Raw genomic sequence first — 24,147 nt, forward strand, 5'->3', positions numbered from 1 at the left:
GGGTGTTGTTGAAGCAATGTGTAATCAGAAAATGACCTAGTGTATAAATCAGTCGTTTATGTTAAATGTAGTTTCCATGAATTATTGGTGATTTTTTTAATGTTCAATGCCATGATCTATATTTTTAAAAATCCTAAAATCCTTCAGTTTTTACACTGACCATAAGCCTAATAAGAGTCTGACACATCCCGTTCTGTAGAGAAATCTTTTCAGCAGTCATCTCATTTACATTACAGGCAATTTTCAATTAAAAAGTCACACACATAATATATATAACACAGGATCAACTATTCACAATAGGTGATGGTCACAGCTCACCTCCTCCCCCTCCCTGTACCATGACCTCTGCATGCCATAGAATATGCCTAGAACAATCTCGCATAGAAGTCAATAAGCCAGCTCCTGTTCATTGTGGCTATGACCCATGAGACTGCTGTAAAGCATATCTTTGCAGCAAAGGCAAGATGGCAGTCCCCAAAGTCATGGACTAATGAAAATGTACTATAGTCTGTCTCATGCAGAGAATGCAGTTGTTAGCAGTGGCATTGAGTGTATCACTCCACTATTTGTGGTTTGGACAAACGTCACTGGTGCTGATTACATGACCATCTCTACTTACTGGAGAAGAGGCAAGGAGGAGACCGGTGTTCAATCCCCAATCACAAAAGTGATACATTTAACGCTGCTGCTATGGGCTGCATTCTCTTCGTCAGATATACTATAGTACAATCAGAAAATAAAGACAGATTAGAAAAATGTAATGTGCATATGGTTTTAATGAGTAAAAAACTAACGGCGATACATCCCAATTAAAGTCTCAAATAATTAGGGCTACGTGCCATACAAATTCCAAGAACATCACTGGTTAATATACAGCCATATGGTGCTTTAATAAGTCCTAATGACCACTTGTCTGTGAGTCCATGTGTGAGTGTGTTACATGCCCTGCCCCTGATCACATGACAGTGACGTCATCACAGGTCCTAAAGCATAAAACAGGCAGAGCCTGACAGCGTCTGTGTCCTCACGGGACCTGTGATGATGTCACCGTCATGTGATCAGTTACCTGGGCTTTGACCTCTGCCCCTGATCACATGACAGTGACATCATCACAGTTCCTTCACTTTATTAAAAACCTGCAGAGCCACACAACAGCCATGCATTTACAAGACCTGTGACGATGTCACCCTCATGTGATCAGTCAGATGTGTGGGAGGAGTCTGGGGTCACATGACCAGGTCTTTACCCTCAGTGTATGCAGGACTCTGCTGTGTGACCTGCAGTTTATGTGTTCCATTAGGATGTATTTAGAGAGTGTATGGAGCAGAGCCGCATGTGTGTGACATGCATGTAGCAGAGCTGTGTGTGTGTGACGTGCATGTAACAAAATTGTGTGTGTGTGACGTGCACGTAACAAAATTGTGTGTGTGTGACGTGCACGTAGCAGAGCTGTGTGGCACACTGCGCCTCCAGAAACACTGGTACTATAATTTCCTAATAAACACTAGTACTGTCATATTGTCCTACAATGTCTGAACACTGTATCTCCCTCCACATAGAGGGAAATAATATAACAGCCAGAACTGAAGATCATGTCTAGGCAGAGAATAAATGGAGAGGTGCCCACTGCCCACTCATGTGCCGCTTTTTGTATTCACTTTTATGGGAGTCATGGCTCGGTTCCATGCACTCTGTGCCCAGATGCTGCAGCCAAAGAGTGCTGGGTTATGGGACACTTAGCCCTGAGAGAGGATGTAAATGGGTCAGGAAGTGTCTACGTTGAGCTCTAGTAAGGGAGGAACTAGTGATCATCCTGTAGAGATTGGCTCTTACTAATAACATGTTCTGGATGGTTTAGTCTTGGAACATCAGAGGGATGAGGGAGTTATAGAAGAGATTGGCAATGGAATAGAACCATCTACATGGAGAATGTTCTTCTTGGAAAATCTGTAAACTTAATTGTAGTTTGTTACCGTGTTTCCCCGATAATAAGACCCTGTCTTATAATAATTTTTGCTCCAAAGAGGCACTCGGTCTTATTTTTGGTGGATGTCTTATTATATTTACCTAGCTGACTCTGTTTAGGTCCTTCCCGCTGCTCTATGGAGCTCCGACGCTCTGAGCCATGGCATTGATTGGCCAATTCATAAATCCTGCCTCCATAACGTGATGGGTGTGATTGTTTCTTCAAGCGCTGCTCAGCCAATCAATGCAGTGCTCAATCTCAGTTATTGCATTGGTTCATCGAGCATGCATTGATTGTCTGAGCAGCGGTCAAGAACCAATCAGAACCATCACTTCCTGATCTTCTATGGGTGAATGAGGACTACAGGACGCCCGGCAGAGCTCCAGACAGCAGCAGGAAGACCCAGACCGAGCCTGCTGGGTAAGTATTCCTTTTTTTTAATGTAATGCAGCTAGGTCTTATTTTCGTGAAAACAGGGTACTTAGTTGACCTGTTACAAGTTGAAATAGTCATTATGAAGATAACACTGATCTGTTGTTTCAACAAAGTTAAAACTGCCCAATGGTTTCAAGATAAAATTTGAACTGCAACTGGATGGAGCAGTTTTATCACCTGCTATTGGTCTTCTATGCTGGTCTACTGTCCCTTTGATCTAGTGGCCCTCTGATCTGCTGGTTCCTGGTCCCGTTATCTGCTATCCGAGATGGCATACACAATCTTCGGACTACCTACCACACAGTGCATTGGTGGTGTTAGAATACCAATCCTGCTCTTTGATGGACCAGTGCTACTCATAACAGTGCTGGCAATGAGTGAGCAGTGCATAGTGTACAATAGGTAGCTAGGAAATTGTAGTGGCCATCTTGGGCAACTGAAAACAGGATCCCAAACCAGCAGATTGGACGGACATTGGCAGAGAAGAACGTCTGCAGGTAATATACTCCCCCTCTTTGGTCTTGGGACATGTCAGTGACCGATCCGGCAGTAAAGTTGTGTAGGACGAAGGACTGTTAACGCTGTGTCCTAGAACACTGACATGCTTTGTGCCATCCTGAAAGACCAGTAATCACCAAGCTTCCTTGCAGCAACTAGAATGTGTGGTAACCATCAAGCATATTGTACTTATTGATGTCAAATGTAATCACTAAGCGTACTGCACCACTGTTGTCTGACGGAAGTACACTCATTTTGTACAACTATTTAGGGTCTACAATTAACCCCTGATCACCTCTCATACATACATATAGGTATGGCTGTGTCTGGTACTGCTGCTCAGTCCTATTAACCTATATGGAACATATGCAGTACCAGCCACAGTTGCCGGTATAATTGAGCTGCTGTGGCTATGCGTTAACATTCCGCCAGTCATCGGGATTTGGGGAGGTTGGACCACCAAACATCAATGTTTAAGTCCTGGAAAACTACTTTAAGGAACAAAAGATACTACAAGAAGTATTATTAGTTAGGGGATATTTTTAGCTTTAGTGTCTGATTAATGGTGCTTTCCACCTTTATTTTACTCCAAATAGATGAGATCAGTTGGCACCAAGTTACTTAAACACGTGGAAACCCCTTTATGGTTTTTTTTTTTCAGAAAAACTCCACATGGTTAGTGATATTTTTTTCAAGTGGTTTTTGTGGCAAAAAAACATTTTGGAAATATTAGCTTTAGGTTAACAGGGAAATATGAAGCACACTACAAAAAAAAATGTGTTTTTTTGTGGCATTTTTGGATGTTTTTTTCTGGTGTTTTAAAAGGAACCTGTCATCGGTTTGTAGCATTGTAAACTGAGACCAGCGCTAGAATAATGAAAGTCCACAATTTCACACAATTATCTTTGTGTGTTTGTTGAGAAGAGCTTACCTGGGTATTGTTTTTTCTTAAGGAGGACACCTAGAAGGTGAGTAAGGACACTTATAAGGCCATCCATGCTCCTCTGGGAAATATGCAAAGAAGGAAGATAGAACAATACCTCTGCAGCGCCACCTATTTGAAGGCAGCATTTCTGCAAGTCAATGTTAGATTCTTTATACAAGCCTTAAAACAATGACTGGGAATTGAAAGCCAAGCCAGAATCCATACACAGACAGCTGTTTTGGATTTCTAGCTTGGCTAGTGAGAGGCCTATGACGTGAGTCAGGAAGGGTATCATTTCTCCTTAAGGAGAGCACCTAGAAGGTGTGGAAGAGACTTATAAAGCCATACATGCTCCTCTGGGTAATATAGCCAAAAAGGAGGATGGAACAATACCCCTACAGCGCCACCTACTGGATGGCGGCATTCCTGCAAATCAACGTCAAACCCTTTATACAGGTGTTTAGAATAATGATTGAGAATTGAAATCTAGGCCAGAATCCATACACAGACAGCTGTTTCGGGGTGTTTGCCCCTCATCAGTTTGCAGTAGGTTTCTGACTTGGCTAGTGGGAGCCCTATGACATGGGTCAGGAAGGGTATCATATCTCCTTAAGAGCACCTAGAAGGAATGTGAGGAGACGTATAGGGCCATGCAGGCTGGGAAATATAAGCAAATAAGGAAAACAGAACAATATCTCTGCAGCGCCACCTAGACACACAAAGATAATTGTGTGAAAGAGTAGACTCTCATTATTATGACTGATGACAGTTTCCTTTTACCACCTGAGAATTCCTTAGCTTTTTGTTCTCACAAAGAGTCAATTTTCCAGTCAACATAATTCCTGTGTGATGAAATGATAGATTGTACCCCACAGGCACTGCTTGCGGGGGTGGCAGAAAATATCACAGTTAGTGATGATGATCACACAGTTCTAATAAAGAAGATTACAGCTAATTCTCCTGACTGTATACTTATAGGTCTGTAGCTTATTTAGGTAAATATACAGACTAGTAATAAACACTGTTTTCCCTGCAGGCAGAGATGGTATTGACTCTAGTTGGTCATGTGATTCTGTACTGATACATCATGAGAAAGCAAGCGTACTATAGAAGAGATAAAGCAGAGAGAAATCTCAGGATCAAGATGGTGCCTGGTAAGTATCAGACAGGAAACTGTATTGCATGGAAGTGACTATATTATACATAGAAGACATCCAAAGTGTGACAGGCAATCAGGTGAGGGGGCAGAAATGGAAATGTGTATTTACTGGAGAGGCCTTTTAAACAAAAGACATGTTATATGTGCTTTTTTGGATCTAAAAAGAGTGTGTGAAGGAAGCCTTAGGCTAGTTTCACACGGGCAAATGCGATATGGGTCGTGAAACTCGGCCCAATATCGTGCTCGCCAACATGCGGTAATTCCATGGCTGCAAGGCATTTTTGTGTTAAAAACACCTTGCATCACTTCAGGGAAGATGCGATCCTCCGATGCAGCTGACAGTCGCGGTGGAAGATCACTAAGTGCTTCCCATTGTTTTCAATAGGAAAACCTCACATTGCTTCGCACTTGCATGCACCTACGGTAGCATGCAAATTTCATACATTATTGTAAACAGATGCATGATTCAAAATCAGACGCCACTGCAGCCTATACAACCTTCACACGGAAAGAGCCTCAGGGTGTGTTCACATGTTGCAGAATTGGAGGCAATTTTCTGCATCGTTGGTGCAGATTTTGGCTGAATGCACACGGCTGGGTCTGATTCCGCATGTGGGATCCCGCAGCGGAATCCGACCCGGTGCCCAGCTGGTGACTCCTGCGTACCTGTCCAGATTTCTTCTCCTCTGTGCTGCGGATGTGCCAACGATCGCGCCGGCACACATGCGCAGTACAGCTGATGCCTCGCCGTCACTAGGCGATGATGCGATCCCGCGATCTTTCCATTGACTACACATGCTGCGATTTCTCCTCCGCGAGCAGAAAATCTCAATCGATTTCCGCTCGTGTAGATGAAATCAGGTTTTGCCATAGCCTGCTATGGGTGGTATTTGCTGCGGAGTCCGGAAGCGGACACCCACTCCGAATTCCGCAATGCAAATCCACCCGTGTGCATTCGGCCTTAGTCATAGATCCACAGTAGTCAGACATGGAGTGAGAGAAAACTCTGGGAGCAGCATGGTGGATACAGACAGTCACACACTGACACTTACTAGTGACACTGGTGCTCTCTCTCCTCGGACAGACAAAACCCAACAGTCACAGCGATCAATTACTGATAGACTCCACACATAGCCACCACAGCTAGAACCCACAGAAAGCTGCAGAGAACAGCCACTCCCCTCACTAAGGCCACTGACAGACCATGACATGCTAGCCGATCGCCTCAGCCAATAGTTCAGCATGAACTACACAAAGGGCAAGAACAGGAGTGGCACAGAGTCCATGGATCATCCAATCAGAATATCAGAAAAACTTTATGCTGCAGCAGGCATTTGGGATTTTTGACGGGGGTCTGCAGTAAACTTCACCCCTGCAATTGACAGAGTGGAATTAGCTGCAGATCAGAGTCAAAAACTGCAACAAAATCTACGCCAAATGGTGGGAATTTTGGTGCAGATGAGTGCCAAAATCCACTACATGTGAAACAGAGGCGTAACTTGAAGTTTCTGGGCCCCAATGCAAAATCTGTAACAGGGCCCCCAACTATAATGCTTTATTCATAGTACTGGGCTCCCTATATGGAGAAGAGAGGCCTTATGACCCCCTAAGGCTCCTGGGCCCGGGTGCGACTGCATCCCCTATAGTTACACCTTTGATGTGAACATACCCTTAGGCACTCTGCCTGGTATACCGCTTCTAGTGGAGAATACTTCCATAATACGGTGCACAATGGTACACTGCACAACTTTTTTCTCTAATGGACTCCATATAAATCTATGAGCACAACCCTCCATATGCCTCTGTATGAAATGTGAGGGCCACGGAGATGCAGTATGGGCCTGAAGATTTCTTTGGGTGCCATATTACAAATCTGTACCGTACTGATCCACGATACGACTGTGTGCCAAATTGGTGATTCATTAGATTGGAAGAATCAATTGGATAACCTCAGATGGTGACCAGATTTCTTATGCATACAGGTAATAAGGAAAACCGGCATTTATAGTTACTCTTATGATACATTGTATTCTCCTAAAGTGGAACACACTCTACTAATTGTCCGGGCATGTGGTGAGGTGTCCAGGGTGAATCAGAGCCTTAGAGACATACAGTCTGTTCAACTCATAGTCAGCAGGCATTACTTAATCCAGCTGAGGTCATGTCTTGTCAGCTCAGGTGTAACAAGCATGTCTCCTATCACATAAATGTGCTTATAGTGGTGAAGTAATGTGACCAGTCATGGGTTGGGCAGGTGGATATTTCGGAAAGCGTTGGGCTGATACAAGGGAATGTTCCCCTGAAAATAAACAGAGCACATTTTGTGGTGCTATCTTTCCACTAGGAAACTTCCCAAATTGCTCATGGAGTAATGACATCAGTAAGAAAAGCTTCCAAGGAGACGTACTTTACTTCTTGCTTTTTTGTACAGCTATTAAGTTACATCTGAGGGTGGCTTCACACGGGACAACTGTCGGATGAAAAATTGCTCAAACAAGCGAATCTCAATGATACTTGTCCGATGTAATCATGAGACCTGGCAGGAATCTCTTAGTAGTTGCTAGTCGTTTTGTTTCAGCTCGATGAAATGACGTGATTAGTGAGACTGTTCTCGCTCAGTGTGAACAGGCAGTTGTTCATTTGGAATGACTGCCTGTTCACAGTGAACCGGGGCGGGCAGCCGGAAGACCTCTCCGCACACTCAACCTCCATTCACTGAATGACTACAGGAGCGATAGCCATTGGGACAACAGTTGTACTATGTAAAGTCACCCAGGGGCGTAACTATAGAGGATGCAGGGGATGCGGTTGCACCCGGGCCCAGGAGCCTTGGGGGGCCCATAAGGCCTCTCTTCTCCATATAGGGAGCCCAGTACTATGAATTAAGCATTATAGTTGGGGGCCCCGTTCCAGGTTTTGCATTGGGGCCCAGGAGCTTCAGGTTACGCCTCTGAAGCCACCCTTAGTCCAGTTGCATCTTAAGCTGAATGTAAGGCTGGCTTCACACGGGCAAGAAAATTGCGCAAAATTTGTGTGTTTTGAGACGCACAATTATGAACCCCATTCTTTTGAATGGGGTCATACACATGAATGGCTTTGCTGCATGGCACTGTGATGCGATGCTATGTGGGAAACCAATCGCAGCATGTTCTCTCTGGCTGTGTGATCTCACATCGCAGCCCCATTGATTTCAATGGAGGAAACTCTGCGATCCTCCGGCGTGGCTGTGACAGCCACGGCAGAGGATCCCTTCATCCAAAAATGATACAAGGATGTTTTTCATGAAAAAGCCTCACATCCCTGGGGATTTCACATGGTGGGGAGCGCGATATGTGAAGTTAGCCTAAGACCACTCTCACACATGCGCTTTTTACCCCAACGCTTTGAATTGATTCCAATGGGGCCTTGTAGACCTGCACTTCAGCACTGTCTGCTCTATTCTAGCGCATTTTCATGCTTTCATTGTGAATTTGGAATGTCAAGAATAAAGAACTATAAATTAACCCCTTCTAGAGTGACCCTAGACTTTAAACATCCAGGTGGATGATTTTTAAAAAAGTAGTATTTTTTACTTTATTTGTTATGCATGAAAAAATTTAAATAGTGAAAACTATTCTACAAATAGCTGTTAAAAATCAGCCCGTATATCAGGAAAGTCTATTTATGTAGCCCAATAAGTAAAGTTTGGACCATTAAACCAGCACATACGTGAAATTGCTAAAAAAAATGGTCATTTAGGAGCGAAATACTGGCCACTAACAGATTAAGGTAAAGTTTTTATCCAAATCACTTTATTTAATAGATGGAGCAACTAATATTAACATTGAGCCCTATGGACTTATAGCAATCATTGGTCTGTGAAGGAGTCCATAAAAATGCTGTAAAGTGTTACTATTGGGTCCTTTCCATTGTTATGTTAGATTGCTCTTTATACTATTCTGTATGATGTGATGTACAGAGTGAACAGTTTAACTCACCCGAGATGCTGTAGTGATCTAATAGAGTCATGAATCTGCATTTAGAAAGTTAGTATTTCCAGAAATTCCATGGCACTCCCCGCCTAAATCGGTCGTGCTAATAGGGTGGGGTTGTGACACTCAAGTTGTCAGAGTTGGCAAAATGTCCTAATAGCTACTTAGTTAAAGTCCTTATTCTTTTCAAATTCTCATATTACAGAAGCTATTCAGTACATTTTATCCTTAAAGGGGTATTCTGGGACATTTACTATTGAGGAGCTATCCTCAGAATAGGTCATCAATAGTTCATCGTTAGGGGCCTGCCGTTCTGGATCTCCAACAATCAACTGATCGTCTGGCTAGACATCATCATTGGTGGCCAGGGTCTGAAGTGTAATACCTGGCAGCGCTCCCATTGATTTCAATGGGAGTGAAGCCATCTATTACACTTCCTCCACTGATCACCGATGACTACGTCTGGCCTACTGCACTCACAGCAGGCTAACCAATCAGCTAATTGGGGGAGGTCCCCAACGACAGACCCCTAACGATGAATTATTGATGACTAGAGATGAGCGAGCATACTCGCTAAGGCAAACTATTCGAGTGAGTAGTGCCTCATGTGAGTACCTGCCCGCTCGTCTCTAAAGATTCGGGTGCCGGCGGGGGAGAGTGGGGAGTTGCGAGAGTGAGCAGGGGGGAGAGAGTGAGAGATCTCCCCCCCGTTCCCCGCCGGCACCCGAATCTTTTCAGACGAGTGGGCAGGTACTCGCATAAGGCACTACTCGCTCGAGTAGTTTGCCTTAGCGAGTACGCTTGCTCATCTCTACTGATGACCTATTCTGAGGATAGCTCATCAATAGCAAAAATCCTGGAATACACCCTTAAAGGGAGCCTGTCAGTGCTTTTATAGTGACTAACAAAATAACCGTGGCTGGAAAGGCACATGCTGAAAAATAGCTTTGTGGCAGCGGACAGACTGTTCATCGCAGAGAAAAAGTTTTTTGATTGATTATGTTAACGAGGTCACAAGTGCCACGAAAACAGTCCCCAGACTGGCAAGTGTTCCAGCTCTCCTCAGTAAAGACTACTCAGTGCTGCCCCCATAGCTTTGACTGATGGCTCGACTGTTTGGTTATGTCTCTGGTATCAGCACTGAAATCCCAGACCAGCACATACACGATACTCTCCCGCAGCAATGACCCTCCATAGACATGCTGTGGTAAATGATTCCCCCCGCCCACAAGCACAAATCAACTGTAATTTTCCACTCACGGGAAAAGAATCGCAGCATGTTCTATTTTGTGCGGAAAATCGCACGGACAGCTTCCATTGCAATCAATGGAAGCCGTCCATCCTGCGATATTCCGTGCAATGGGCACTGCGGAATTATCGCCGGGATCCACGTCACAGCCCAGCTTCGGAGCGTCATACGCTGCACTGCGCATGCGCGCTGGCCGAGACACTCGCGGCAGATCCAGACAGATATAGGGTCTCTGGGGGCGCACCGAGTGTGATTCCGCTGCAATATTTTGCAGTCAGAATCCGAGCTGGCCGTGGGCATGAGGCCTAAGCAATCCTCTCTAAGCTAAATGAAGAAAAATCTGTCTCTTGTCCCAGATGCTGGGCAGATAGATCTTACCAAGACTAATACATTGTAATTGTGAGAACTTTCAGCTCATTTACAAGGGGCGTATTTCCCATGCGTAACACGCGGTAAATGGAGACAATGAACTGACCCAGTACTATATCTGCATGGAGTTTGTGCACCGAATGGCCAGTTTATTAAATACCTGCCCTTTCAGTATTGGAGCTCCCCTGTATGGAAATTAGACATGTAACCCGGGAGTGCAGCATAACATCAAGTCAGCAAGTCCTCCGTGGATCAGTTTCAGTGTAAATCCACATTAGAATGGGAAAGTCAAGCAATCTGAGCAACTTTGAACAAGGCCTGGTCATCGGTGCTAGACTAGTCAGGGCCAATATTTCTCCTGCAATGGTGTTGAGAGTATACAGAGAATGGTGTGATTGAGGAAAATCATTCAGAGTAACGGAGATCCTGTGGACATAAGCAACGCATCAACAAAGTAGTTCAGATGAGGATGTCAAGAATCATTCTGACAAACAGGCAGTGCACAGTTAAAGGGGTTGTCCCGCGGCAGCAAGTGTGTCTATACACTTCTGTATGGCCATATTAATGCACTTTGTAATGTACATTGTGCATTAATTATGAGCCATACAGAAGTTATAAGAAGTTTTTCACTTACCTGCTCCGTTGCTAGCGTCCTCGTTTCCATGGAGCCGACTAATTTTCGCTGTCTAATGGCCAAATTAGCCGCCCTTGCGCAGTCCCGGTCTTCTTCTTTTTTCAATGGGGCTGCTCGTGCTGGATGCCGGCTCCGTGTAGCTCCGCCCCGTCACGTGCCGATTCCAGCCAATCAGGAGGCTGGAATCGGCAATGGACCGCACAGAAGCCCTGCGGTCCACCGAGTGAGAAGATCCCCGCGGCCATCTTCATCAGGTAAGTAAGAAGTCACCGGAGCGCGGGGATTCAGGTAAGCGCTCTCCGGTGTTCTTTTTAACCCCTGCATCGGGGTTGTCTCGCGCCGAACGGGGGGGGGGGGGGGGGGGGGGTGTTTGAAAAAAAAAAAAACCGTTTCGGCGCGGGACAACCCCTTTAAGCAAATTGGAGCTAAACAATGCTCTAACTTACTTAGTGCCCAAACTCACAACTGTTTGTTCCTTAGCACAGATGAGCTATAACAGCAGATGACCAGTTTGAATGCTATCGTTGGCTAAGAATTGCAAATGAGACCATGCATGCTCCTGTGGGAAATATGCAAATAAGGAATATGGAACAATACCTCTGCAGCGCCACCCATTCCTGCAAATCAATGTCCGACCCTTTATACTGGTCTATGCAACAATTATTGGGAGGAGCATGAATGGTCTTATAAGTCTCCTTACTCACCTTCTAGGTGCTCTCCTTAAAGGGGCTCTGACACGAATAAGGTTTTTATGCTTTAACAGCCATTGTTCCCTGGTGTGCTTAATAGACACAGGGAACCCACGATTTTTGGCGTGCTAAAGCATAAAAACCTAATACTTACCTTTGTGGTCTGTTGTTGTTGTGCAGCGGGGGTTATCTCCCCTCCGTAGAAGACAGGTGCCCTCTGACAGGAGTCAGGACGGGCCGCCTCTCCACTGCGCATGCGCAGAACTCGGGAGTTTAGCCAGGACGGACGGGCCGCCCACAGCAAGCACTGCTTGTGACGTGGCGCCCGTCTGTTCACCTTGGAAGTGGCTGACGGACGGAACAGAAAAGGAAGCGGTCATTTTGACCGCTCCAGCTCTGCTTCAAGAAGCAAAAGAAGATGCCCGATGGAGGGGACATGCCTAACGATCGGTCCTGGCCAGGCAAAGTAAAAAAAAAATTTTTTTTCATGTCAGAACCCCTTTAAGGAGTGATGATACCCATCTCGACTGTTGTCTAAGAGGAATAGAGAGGCAAGGATCTGGTGGGCACAAGAGTGCAAAACTTCGATCACTGAGCAGTGGAAAAATATTGCCTGGTCAGATGAATCCAGATTTCTGTTCCACCATTCTGATGTAAGGGTTATAATTTTTCACAAGCAGTATGAATTGATGAACCCTTCCTGTCAGCTCATCAAAGCATGTAATCTAACATGTGGCAACCACAAGAAGCTATCCTGTCCCCATGGGCCAATATTCCTTAAGAGCATTTTTAGCACCTAGTGGAATCTATGCCACGACCAACTGCTGCGGTTTAGAAGGCCAAAGGAGATCCTCCAACAGGTTACTAGATGGGGGGGGGGGTCTCTAATAAAGTGGTCATTTGGTGTATGCTCTGTCTGGGTTTGCTCCTACACTCCAAAAACATAGATTAAACGGCTCCCTATGAAAGTGGCCCGAGTGTATGTATGAAGGAGTTCATATCATTACCTTTTCACAACATGTAGAGGACGACTCAAGTGTTTATTTGCTTGTGATTTTTTTTTCTTTGCTATTTTGAGGGTAAATGTTCTTTAACAGACATGTAACAGGCAGACATTGTTATCCTCAGTCTGTTGGGAGCCGGCACTTAGATAACAGCCTGGTCAGGTTAGCAGGTCATGTCCTTGTTTCATAAAATATCTACAGTGTAAAGGAGGAAATAAAGGCTGGCTGAGCATCATGGAAGAAGTAGGTCAGCAACAGCTGGAGAACCATCCACTGCCCAGCCCTGCCCGCGGCACAGAAGCTGCTGTCATTCTTTCTACCCTGTATTTTCATTCTCTTATGAGTGTCAACATATCATCTCTGACCATTAACCCTTCCAAAAAAGCCATGCATGGCTATTTAGTTACATTTCCTGCCTGGTGTTGTCACTCAGAACAAGTGAAGACAATGACTTAAGCAGGTAGTTATTCCTTGAACTCATAGTTCATCGGGGCTTACAGAACAACGTGTTACTGGCGGGGACATTTTCAGGACAGCTCTTATATCCCAGCAGTCTTCATGCATACTTAGAATAGGTTTCTTAAGCTTTTCACTCTTGGAAGAAAAATATCTTCAAGCAATGGGGGAGATTTACTAAGCTGAATGCACCAGAAATCTGGATCATTTTGCTCCAAAAAAGTGGTGTACATGCCTTGCACCAGAGTATGTGCTTTAGACACTTTTCGCACTTCATTAGATAGTTTTGAAAGTGGCTTGAAAAGAGGGTGTGGCTTAGAGAAAAGGGCATGGCTTAAAAATCAACAAAGTAACACCCAAACTTTGGCACTAAATACTGGTCTAAAGCAGTAACTTTCCAAAAAAAAAGTTTTTTTACGTTTTTATAGTAAAACATAAAAAAAATAAGTTTGGTAATACTGTAATCATACTTATCCACAGAATAAAGTGCACATCATTTTTACTGCACTGTGAATACCACAAAAACTAAGCCCCCCAAAAATGGCTATTTTATTTTAATTTCACCCAACCTAAAAAAATTTCTGTACACTTGTTAACAGAAAAATAAAAAAAAGATTCAGGCTCTTGGAAGGCAAGGAAAAAAAAAAGAAAAATCAAGGGGTCTTGAAGGGGTAGAAGGGAGGGTTGCTTTGGATTATCTCTAATAGTAGAAAGATTTCTTGACAAAACCACATTAAAAAGTGTTCCATTTCTGGGACCCTTCATTTAGGGTGGTTTTACACTGAATGACTGTTGGGTGTTTAAGCTCACTGAATGGAGGTGAAGCGCATCAGATCCCTTCCAGCCGCCCACCTTCATTCAGAGTGAACAGGCAGTCATTCATAGATGAACGACTGCCTGTTTGCATGAGCCGATTATCATTCGCTTTTTATGTGTCCTTAAAATAATTAATAAATGAATTATCATTCGGCGCTCGATCTTTGGCTGGGTTTACACTGAACTAATATTGCTCAGTTATTCCCCATCCGAAGAATAGGATATAACTTGCTGATCAGTAGGGGGTCTGACTTTCAGTCCCATTGAAATGAATGGAGTGCCAACCATGAACGCTCAAGCCATAACTCCCCATTCAGTGTGATGTCACTACAGGTGGAAGAAGCAGCCCCGCAGTGATGAGAAGAGGGTGATGTGGTCTCAGGATCGGTGGATGTCTCAACAGTGAGACTCCCACCAATCAGAAAGTCATCCCCTGTCCTAAGGATAACTTGTAATTCTGGTACAACCCCTTTAATAGAATAGAAGGTAAAGCTATAGTACACATAAGATAGCTGTCTCAAGCCAACAGTCAGCCATCTCTCCCAAACCCCCTATACACATAATACAGCTTGTGAGCATGTGCTCTGAATGCAGAGCGAGAGAAAGCCGCTGCCAGATCGGAAATTATCCCCGAGAACAAAAGGATTAGGTAGTTGAAATCCAACTGCTCAATACTAATTTGTCATTGAGTGAATGCCATTCACATTAGACGATTGGCCAACATTGGTGGGTTGGCTCAATCAAAATCTAATGTATATGGACAATCTTGAAGATTATTCTCATTTCGGAAATCGTATTTCAGCGTGTTCAAAAATCACAAAACAATGCATTCCCCCATAAGATGTTTATTTCCAAAATGCTCCGTTCTCCAGATATTGATTCCTCTGCTCTCTGGTTGTCTACTGCATGGGCCACGGAAACAGACCAGCTCTTCTATGGAAAAAAATAGCAGAGATGGCTGTTGCTTGCGCACTTCTTTCATCCAGCTACTTGTAGTGCTCTGCTATTTTTTTCCCATAAAAGAAGTGGTCTATTTCCATGGCAACGAGCAGTAAACAACCAGAGGACAGAGGAATCAAAAGCTGCAATATCTGGAGAATGGAGCATTCTTTTAAATAGACATCTTATGGGTGAATGCATTGTTTTGCAATTTCAAACACATTGAAAAAGGAATCCTAATATGGGATTACCCTTTAAGGCCCTTTTACAACGTACTTTCACTGAACGTGTTTACACCTAACAATTATTGTGCAGAAGCATATAGTTGTTCAGTGTAAAGGGGGCCTTTACCCAGCATTCCTTGTTTGTCTATTTATGTCTATGATGAAATGAGAATAAGTTAAAGTAGTTGGATTCTTCCCCTATATTGGTTTCAATAGAAAATCACTATCAATGTCAGCCTGAGGTGTACAGATGTAGCAATTGTTAACATGACTGGTGCATTATGCTATCTCATTGGAGTTAAGTTATCACAGTGGGCTACATTTCAAGCTAACGTTTACTACATCTGTAACTGCAAGAAAAGACGGGTAAGACACAGGAGTTTAATAAAGCAATGTAACAAATTTATTGCACACCCTGAGGCACAGATCCTGAACGGTTATTTTTAATTTTCCAATCCCCTGAAATTTTCTTCATTTAGGGTTTTATTAAGCAACTGTATGAAGTGTAAATATTTTTCTCAGCACGTTTTATAGGCTGTAGCACTCTTTGCAGTAGAAAGTATAATTCTATTTGTCACGCTTTATTTAGGGTGGATGACTAAAATGACAGGACGACATAAAGACTGACACATGCATGTGCAGCGAAAAACGATAGGGGGAAACTGTACAGTAGTGCAGATTTATCATCCTAGGATTGTGGAAAGTTACGTGCTAATAGGCTCTGTTACTGAGGCCATTAGCCACCGCCATGCTGCATATATTACCCAAATCATAAGTCAGCATTTGCTGTAGAGAATATGTAAAGACTGCACACACAAGGGGACAACTCGTGCACTCAACAGTTTCGTCATCTACTCACTTCAGGGGAAAATAAAGGATAACATAACCCCCCTCCTGCAGCCAAAATCTCGCAGATTATCAGTGTGTTCCATTAGGAATCTGTGAAGAATTTTGTTTTTAATTAAACTAGAACAGCAGCCAAGGTACAAGAAGAGAAATGTTCCAGTGTTTATTAAGTGCCTGCATTTAGGGGACATATTTGAGCGATCTCAACAGCTTGCGTGCGAGCCAAGAAATGACATCATTGGCACGGGTGCAATGTCAAGAAGACATAAGGTGTCATTCAGTCTGGAACCGACGGCCAGTCCTGTAATGGATACATTCACTTCCACGTTTAGATCGATTGGGATTGTGTTCAGTCTCTATTTATTTAACAATAAGAACAATGTGCATTTGAAAAAAAAAAAAAATCCAAAACTTCAAAATCAACAGCGCCACCGTGTGGTCAGAGAATTCAATTACACAACCTTGATTTCCATTTACTCTGAAGTCACAAATAAAGGAGCTTGGCTGGAGCGGCTTTGTCCTGTACAAGATGTAAACTAAAAGATGTAAGTGAGGGCTATTCCCCTATTGTAGCAGCGGTGCTCAGCACTATGAGAATTGCTGATACAGAGCTTTTAGTTCTGGATCCTTGAAACTTGGCACAAAATTTATTTTAAGGATTTCACTGAAACCTTCACTCAGAGACGGAGCCACAAATTTACTTCTGCGCAGAAAAAGAAAAGTTAAAGAATAGGATTTTAATAACATAGTTAAGTCACATCTTTATATAGGGGGATTCAAGAGTAAGGGCCATCTGAGTATCTTCTGAACCAAAAAAAAAAAAAATACAGGAAGGGAACTTTGTAGAACACGTAGATGGGTGGGGAAAACTTTTTGTTACTAAGGTGGTGCCTGGCAGCCATCTTGATTGCGACCATATTGGATTCAGCCCAAGAAACTTTAATGGAAAGGGGTCATGGCATGCATGATTTAAGGGTAGAATGTCATCAGAAATTGATAGGTGATGTCATTTTTTCAATACCTGCAACCATTTTCGAGCTATGGATGATGTCATCTTGAGTATTTTATGGTATGGAAAATACAAGACTTTTCAGGTACCAGAAGATACTATTAACAACCCAGGACAGAATTGAGATCATCCTGATGGTCGGTAACAGAGGTTCATGTGAGGTTACTGAAGCTTTCAATCAAGAACACACAGGAAGACAGTGAATGACAATGCGAACTGTCAGGAAGCTGATTCAGAACTGGTCACCCGAGTAATGCTGCCGATTCCCAGCTGTCGACAGCTATGCTGTTTTCACAAGGAGTCCACATGAAAGCACCAGGAGACTGGCAATGGAGCATGGTGTGAGTCAAGTCCTCTGGTTCTCGCTTTGTCCTGAACACTACCAGTTCCCCTGGACCTCTGAATCAGCTTCCTGACAGTTCGTACCTCACCAGCCGTCCTCCTGGGTGTTCTTCATTGAGAGTCTCAGCCACCTTACGTGATCTTCTGTTACCAACCATTGGGATGATCTCAGTTCTGTCCTGGATTGTTAATCCCATTTTCTAGTACCTGAAAAGACACGCGATGAGCGTATTCCATACCGCATAATTCAACATAACTTCATTAAAACTCAGCACGACATCATCCATAACTGCAGGTATTGAAATAATGACTGCATCTATCAATTTCTGAGGAAATTCTACCCTTAATAATGTATCCGATTCTTTTATAGTTTCTTGGGATGAATCCAAAATGGATGCCACCAAGCTGGCCAACAGGCAGCACCATGGTGTCAAAAAGTTTACCCCCAAACATCTAAGCGTTCTACAAAGTTTCCTACTTGTATCTCTTTTTGGTCAGAAGATATTCCAGGTGGTTCTGCCCTTTAAATCGCCCTGCAATGGTTAGAGCTCTATTTTCCTTATACTGAGGTCTGGCATGGTAACATGTTGGGTGCCTGTAGCAGCCACTAGAGGGAGCTTGCGTACTTCTTAACAGAAATTGTATTTAGAGGTCACCCAATATATTTGCACCCTCTTTTAAAGGATTTATTAAAGATTAGTTTTATTCATACCATCAGATACACTGGACTTTTACATATATGCAGACATAAATTGTATGCAGCAAGCTCCCTCTAGTGGTGGCTGAAGACACCAGCATAAGCCTATGTCTAATCTGTATATAGCAAGATGAGGAAATCAAATCGGTACACGATTTTAAACCTACTGTATTTAACCCCCCCCCCCAAAAAAAAACCAACTATTTTTAATTCAGAGTGAACACTCTTTATAAAATTAGAAAAAGGGGTCTGCTTTTTTCTGAAAGCTGCGCCACTCTTGTCTATGGGTTACACCTGGTAGTGCAGCTTAGATATATAGCTGAGTTGCAACATGAAGGAACCTGGAAATTATAACAGTAACACTGTAGCTGCAATTAACTTACTTGTAGCTATTGATGACCATGTCATTTACAGACACATGTCCTTTACTGATCATCTCCCGGAACTGTGAACAAGTAGAGGATTGTTATATAAAGCCATAGACTATAGGCATGCTATCTGTGGAGCTCTGTATTCACACTTACCCTATTGTTGTGCTTAGCCAATTCAAGAGAAGCTGTGAAAAAGAAGCAACGGACTGGAACTCCAGCCTTCTGTGCGCAGCTGATGTACCTGAGGCAATATAGGAGTATATCATGTTACCTATAGCTACTATACAGTGTGCATGCATTTATTGCCCTTTGTGATACCAGGTGTGGGATTAAGGGTAGCACAGGATCTGGGCTGTATGGAAAATGTGTGCTGCCCTCCAGCTCTGAATTGTAAAATGGTTTGCTACACTGTGCGTAGAATTATGTGCATACAGGATTTACCATGAACTCTATACGTCCCACCCCAGAAGCGCCCTTACCCCCTAAATCTCCAGTCCTGATCCGCCACCCCAATCCCCATTTGTTATGTTTAATCTCTTTGTAATAAATGTTTTCAAATATGTCACAGACATTAAGGAATAGCAATTGGTGTTAAAACATGTCTCGCAGGACCTTCAATTCACATTGTACAAAAATTAGGCAAATCTTCAAATTAAATGTCAACAAATGACAAATAAAACAAATCGTACGTCTAGCCCAAAAATAGACCCCCAGACCACCTCCCCCCAGTCGTCTATTGTTTTACTATATCGGTGCAAAACTAACTGAGGAGCAGGGGTGCGGCCCCATATTATAACAGAATGTTAGTTAGGAAAATAGAAATCCCTTTCATTGGAAAAGAAACAAAAAAGGTATGAGAATAGTAAGGCACTCCAACAAGAACACACATTCACAAAAACCAAAGGAGAGCGGGAGAAAAAAAAAGGGGGAGGGTGGCACCTTGAGCGTATTCCTGTCGGTCTCTTATTCTGGCGGACCTGTGTCCCCCTCAAGGCTCGTGACTAGGGTCTGTTGAAACAACTGGTGAACTCTGTAGAGGACTCAAACATAATCCAGGGTTACCAGGTTTCTCTATATTTTTCCCTTTGTTTTTCGGGTTCTCAAGAGTGTTCCACACATAGCTCCTCCATAGTGTGAAGATATGACATTTCTTGCTGCCACTCCTTCATGGAGGGGACTTGTGTGGTTCGCCAGTGGTGAGGGATAACCGCTCGGCTGCTGCAATACAGAACTGGAGCAGGGCTCCCTTTTGGGCGCTAATTGAGCCCGGTAGAATGGAGAGGAGAGCTATCTACAGAGCATTGTTTACTGATTTTCTGCACATCGAGTTATAGATGGCAAACACCCTGTCCCAGAAGGGGCGCAATTTATCTAGCCCCACTAGACGTGTATAAGGATGCCCTTTATCAGTCCCACAGCGCCAACACATGTCCGACACCGAAGGGAATTATTGTGTGGGGTCGTGTCGGGTATCTGTACCATCTAGCCAACACTGTGTACCCCTTCTCCAGAGCAGCGCACGCCATGGTCAGCTTGTGTGTGAAATTAAATGACTTTTGCCAGTCGCTCTGTGTGATTTCTTACCCAGCTCCTGCGCCCACTTGGGCTCATGCGACTAAGCTCCTGCATCAGAAGACCGTATATTTGCGACAATACATGCTCTGGAGGGGACCGCAACTCAAACAACGCCCCAAAGGGTGTCAATTCCAAGCCGGGGATGCTGCTTCCTTTCGAAGGTGCAAGAAAGGAGCGACAATCCCTATTTTTTAACCGCATTTTGGCAATACTGATATCAATTTCGTCTTGCCAATAAAGCGTCTTTGAATCCTGAATTGAATGTCCCAATTACCTCCCACACACACGCTATACTACCTACATCTACTGTTTGTGTGTCCATTCACTATGTACATACAGTATGTAAAAAAACAAATCCACACGTCCTGAATCCATAAAATCTGCTTTTTATTAGCATCATGTGACAAGAATGATTCACCGATCACACATGCTCACGATTCAGGACGAACAGCTTCTGCTTCTTCTACACGCATGTACAACGTACAGTAATTGACACGCTGTGGATTTTTATAATTCGCACCAGAGGTAAGTTTCTGTATGAGAATCTATACAGCATATGGATGAGATTTGTAGCAATCTCTTTCATGTTGCTAGTACTGTAATCCCTGGCCGCCGAGAAAAGTAGATTAGGAATCCCTAAAGTTATTCCCACTTCTGCACCAACTTTAACTGAAAAAGGATCCATAGGCCAAACTCCCATCGTCAGTTCTAGGCTGAATCAGCCTCATCAGCCACAACTGCTCTATGTCCTCCATAACTGCCCTATATGGATTGTTTCCGAACGGTTAATATGATGTTATGGGAATTAATAAGGGGTAACTATCCTGCACGGAGGAATAAAGAGGATGGCTAGGCTGGCAGTCCAGGTCTATAATACCTTATTCGTTTTTGCGTGTGCGGAAAAAGAAAAAAAAGCTCTATTTTATTACGCATTACCACACCCGTTACCCGTGTATATGAGCATTGGGCTGCACAATTTCCTGGGGAAAAGAGCACACCTTGAACTAGCTAGGCTACATCGCCTTTCAAATCATGGCACGGGTGTGTCCCAGTCAGTACAAGTACGGTAAAATGTGCAAAAGCATGACGTTCAAGGCACATATGCCCATGTGAAGCCGGCCTGATATTTAATTGAGGCCCTGGAGGCATGGAAATTTCAGGCCCATGCTAAACAAGTCCCAACTTGTGTGGTGGAAGGTCCAAGACTTATTGGGTATCACCGGCTGTACTCCGTCAAGATCAATCTGGGACACATTCTGGCTGGCTGAATTGGCTGAGTTTTCTAGGTGAAGGTTCAAGGGGGTCCATTGTATTTCACAGAAATACTTAGACCGTTTTTATTGATGTTCTTGGACTTCAATCTGCCAAATAGTCAGTTTTACAAATACCTTCAACTGTGCCACACATTTGGGATGGAAATTTCTAAGGGAGGGGCAGCAGTATTGTATGTTGCCAATAACCCCACCGCAGAGCTGATAGGGATCAATGAAAACTCAAGGGGTCTTATTTCTAAATTATATCAACAACTCCTGGAGTTGTTGATACAATTTGTCTATGGAGTAGCGACGAGTATAAAAAATACCTCACCTAGCTCCGGCACTTAGTTTATGGTGGTGAGGGAACATGATAAATGGGAGAGGCAGTGGCAAGGGATTCTGAGTATGGTTCTGAACTGCTCCCCAAGTGAGGCTCATAATTAATGCAGATCTATTTACTTTATAGAGTATATAAAGCACCCATATTTCTTCATGACATAGGGCTCCGAGGTTCCCCATGTAATAGATGTAAAATTAATAGTGATGACCAGAGGCATAACTTGAAGCTCTTGGACACCAATGCAAAATCTGTTACGAGGCCCCCAACTATAATGCTTTATTCATAGTACTGAGCTCCCTATATGGAGAAGAGAGGCCTTATGGGCCCACTAAGGCTCCTGGGTCAGGGCGCAACTGCACCCCCTATAATTATGCCAGTGGTGCTGACCTCCTTCATATGACGTGGTCCTGTGCCAAGCTGGTTCAGTTCTGGAACGGTGTCACAGATATGCTTAATTCTATTTACTCTGTCAATATGGAAATGAATGCATGTATATGTAACTGGAAGACTTACCTGTTTTGGATAAAGGTGGCTAGAACACGGTATATGGCCTGGAAATTCATAGCTCAAAGGTTGCTAGAGGAACCTTCCCCATTGTGCTCATTGCTATAATTAATTGGCTCATTGCTATGGAATAACTCATATTTCAAAAGAGGTGCAAGACAGAAATTTCAAGGGCATATGGAGTATCTGGTTAGATGAATCAGGTCTTGCTACAGCTGCCTAAACACAGGACAAAATTTTCACTAGTGCCCTTGGATTAGAGTCAGATGGGCTCTCATATCTTGATAAAGTAACAATGACTCTGCAATACACGCCCTCTGCAAACCAACTCAGTGATTAATGGTGTGCCTCCTAATTCACACCTTACTCTGCATCTTGTGTTATCGGCCGTTCGGGAGAACGAGGGGGTTGGGGCTTTTGTTATAACAATGCAAAAGTCAATAAAAATTGTTTGACAAGAAAAAAAATTCCTGTCCACAAATCAATGCAGGACTGTGACGTGCCTGCAACTGATTTTTGAGATATAGTGAAGCCACTTGGTGGTTCCGTGATGACGACTCAGTACAAGGGCAAGTAGTACACAGCAAGCACTAGGAAAGTAATGGCCAAAACTGTGGTTCAAAGCTTTTGGTCAGGAGTGTGTAATGGCACCAAGGGAGAAGTGGCAGAGGCTCACTACTATAGCCATCACCCCAGGGGCCAACCACAGGTAGACGGCAGACACAGGCAATACACCTATTGTCTTCACCAGACCAGTGCAGGCAGGTGAAAAAGTTTATAGAGAAGTGGGACAAGTAAGTAGGTGACACTGCAGCTACAGGAGTGAGGTGGGGTGCGGACAGAGCAGTCATATGAGCGCCAGATATACAAACCGTGTCCACCCAGTCTCTATACTAGTAACCAGCGCTGGTCCTCTGACTACAGGTAGTTGTCAGACAGAGTTTAGTCTTTTAAGTCGCCCCTACTGTAATCCACCATTGTATTGTAAACACGTCTGCTTTAGACAATACTTGCAGTCACTATGAAATAATTCTAGATCATTGGGTTGTGCCATTCACCTGGAAACCTCTGAATACATTGACAATTTTGTGTTACCATTCCCTGTGTCAATCACATTTATTTAAGCAACTGCCAACTACTCCAATTCCATACTCACCGGCCGCGGGACTCCACATCAGGGTTGGTATTATCAACTACCATACTCTTGCCGTTTCTCAGAGCTTCCTCACAGGCCGCCACACACTTCTGCCACGTACCCAGCGTGTCCTATGGCAGATATACACGCATCAGGATAGTGGGAAGATCTGTGTATGAACTACTACCTGTGACAATGTAGCGCATGACTACACAGAGCAGCAGGGGGTCTCCTCTCGCCATCTACTCACCCTGTTGGCATAGCCATAACCTTTTGACACCAAGTGTTCTTTTATAAAAGTAGATTTTCCAGCTAGGAAAAAGAAACAAAAGATAAAAATCTTGTCTGCCCTTGTGTGCCCACACCATATAGGAGCGAGACCACAACAACTTCCACAGCGGATCCAACACAAAGGGTTAAGGGGAAACTTTACCTTTTATTGATGTCGCTTTTAGGGAAAAAAAAGTCTATGCAGACAAGTGTATTAGGGTGCGTTCACACGTGGCTGATGCGCTGCGGGTCCATGGAAGATGGCATTCTATCAACTGAATTCAAATTGAAAGGATGTCTGCTGCAGATTTGCACCAAAACACGCGACAAAATCCACAATCAGTGATGTGTGAACGCACCCCTAATGTATCTTTATAGTTGTTTGAGCTCTTAACTTAGCATATTTTATTAACCCCTCGAAGACCAGGCTGAACTGCGTCGCTGCTATATTTACTATCTATAGACTTA

The 24,147-nt window shown here is 43.7% G+C and overlaps 1 protein-coding gene across 1 annotated transcript in view; it reads right to left on the bottom strand.

Moving 5' to 3' along the window:
- Positions 1-15,714: 15,714 nt before the first annotated feature.
- The window catches only part of PNKP (polynucleotide kinase 3'-phosphatase), a 33,204-nt gene continuing 24,771 nt past the window's right edge, over positions 15,715-24,147 (bottom strand). Inside the window, exons 13-17 of the mRNA XM_066607896.1 lie at positions 23,660-23,721; positions 23,431-23,540; positions 18,753-18,840; positions 18,612-18,673; positions 15,715-16,883 (exon numbers count right to left, since the gene is read on the bottom strand). Of these exons, the coding sequence (XP_066463993.1) occupies positions 16,769-16,883; positions 18,612-18,673; positions 18,753-18,840; positions 23,431-23,540; positions 23,660-23,721 (437 nt within the window). The 3' untranslated portion in view covers positions 15,715-16,768. The remainder of the gene's footprint in view (positions 16,884-18,611; positions 18,674-18,752; positions 18,841-23,430; positions 23,541-23,659; positions 23,722-24,147) is intronic.

Source organism: Eleutherodactylus coqui, chromosome 6, assembly GCF_035609145.1.
Source record: "Eleutherodactylus coqui strain aEleCoq1 chromosome 6, aEleCoq1.hap1, whole genome shotgun sequence".
Classification (NCBI taxonomy): domain Eukaryota; kingdom Metazoa; phylum Chordata; class Amphibia; order Anura; family Eleutherodactylidae; genus Eleutherodactylus; species Eleutherodactylus coqui.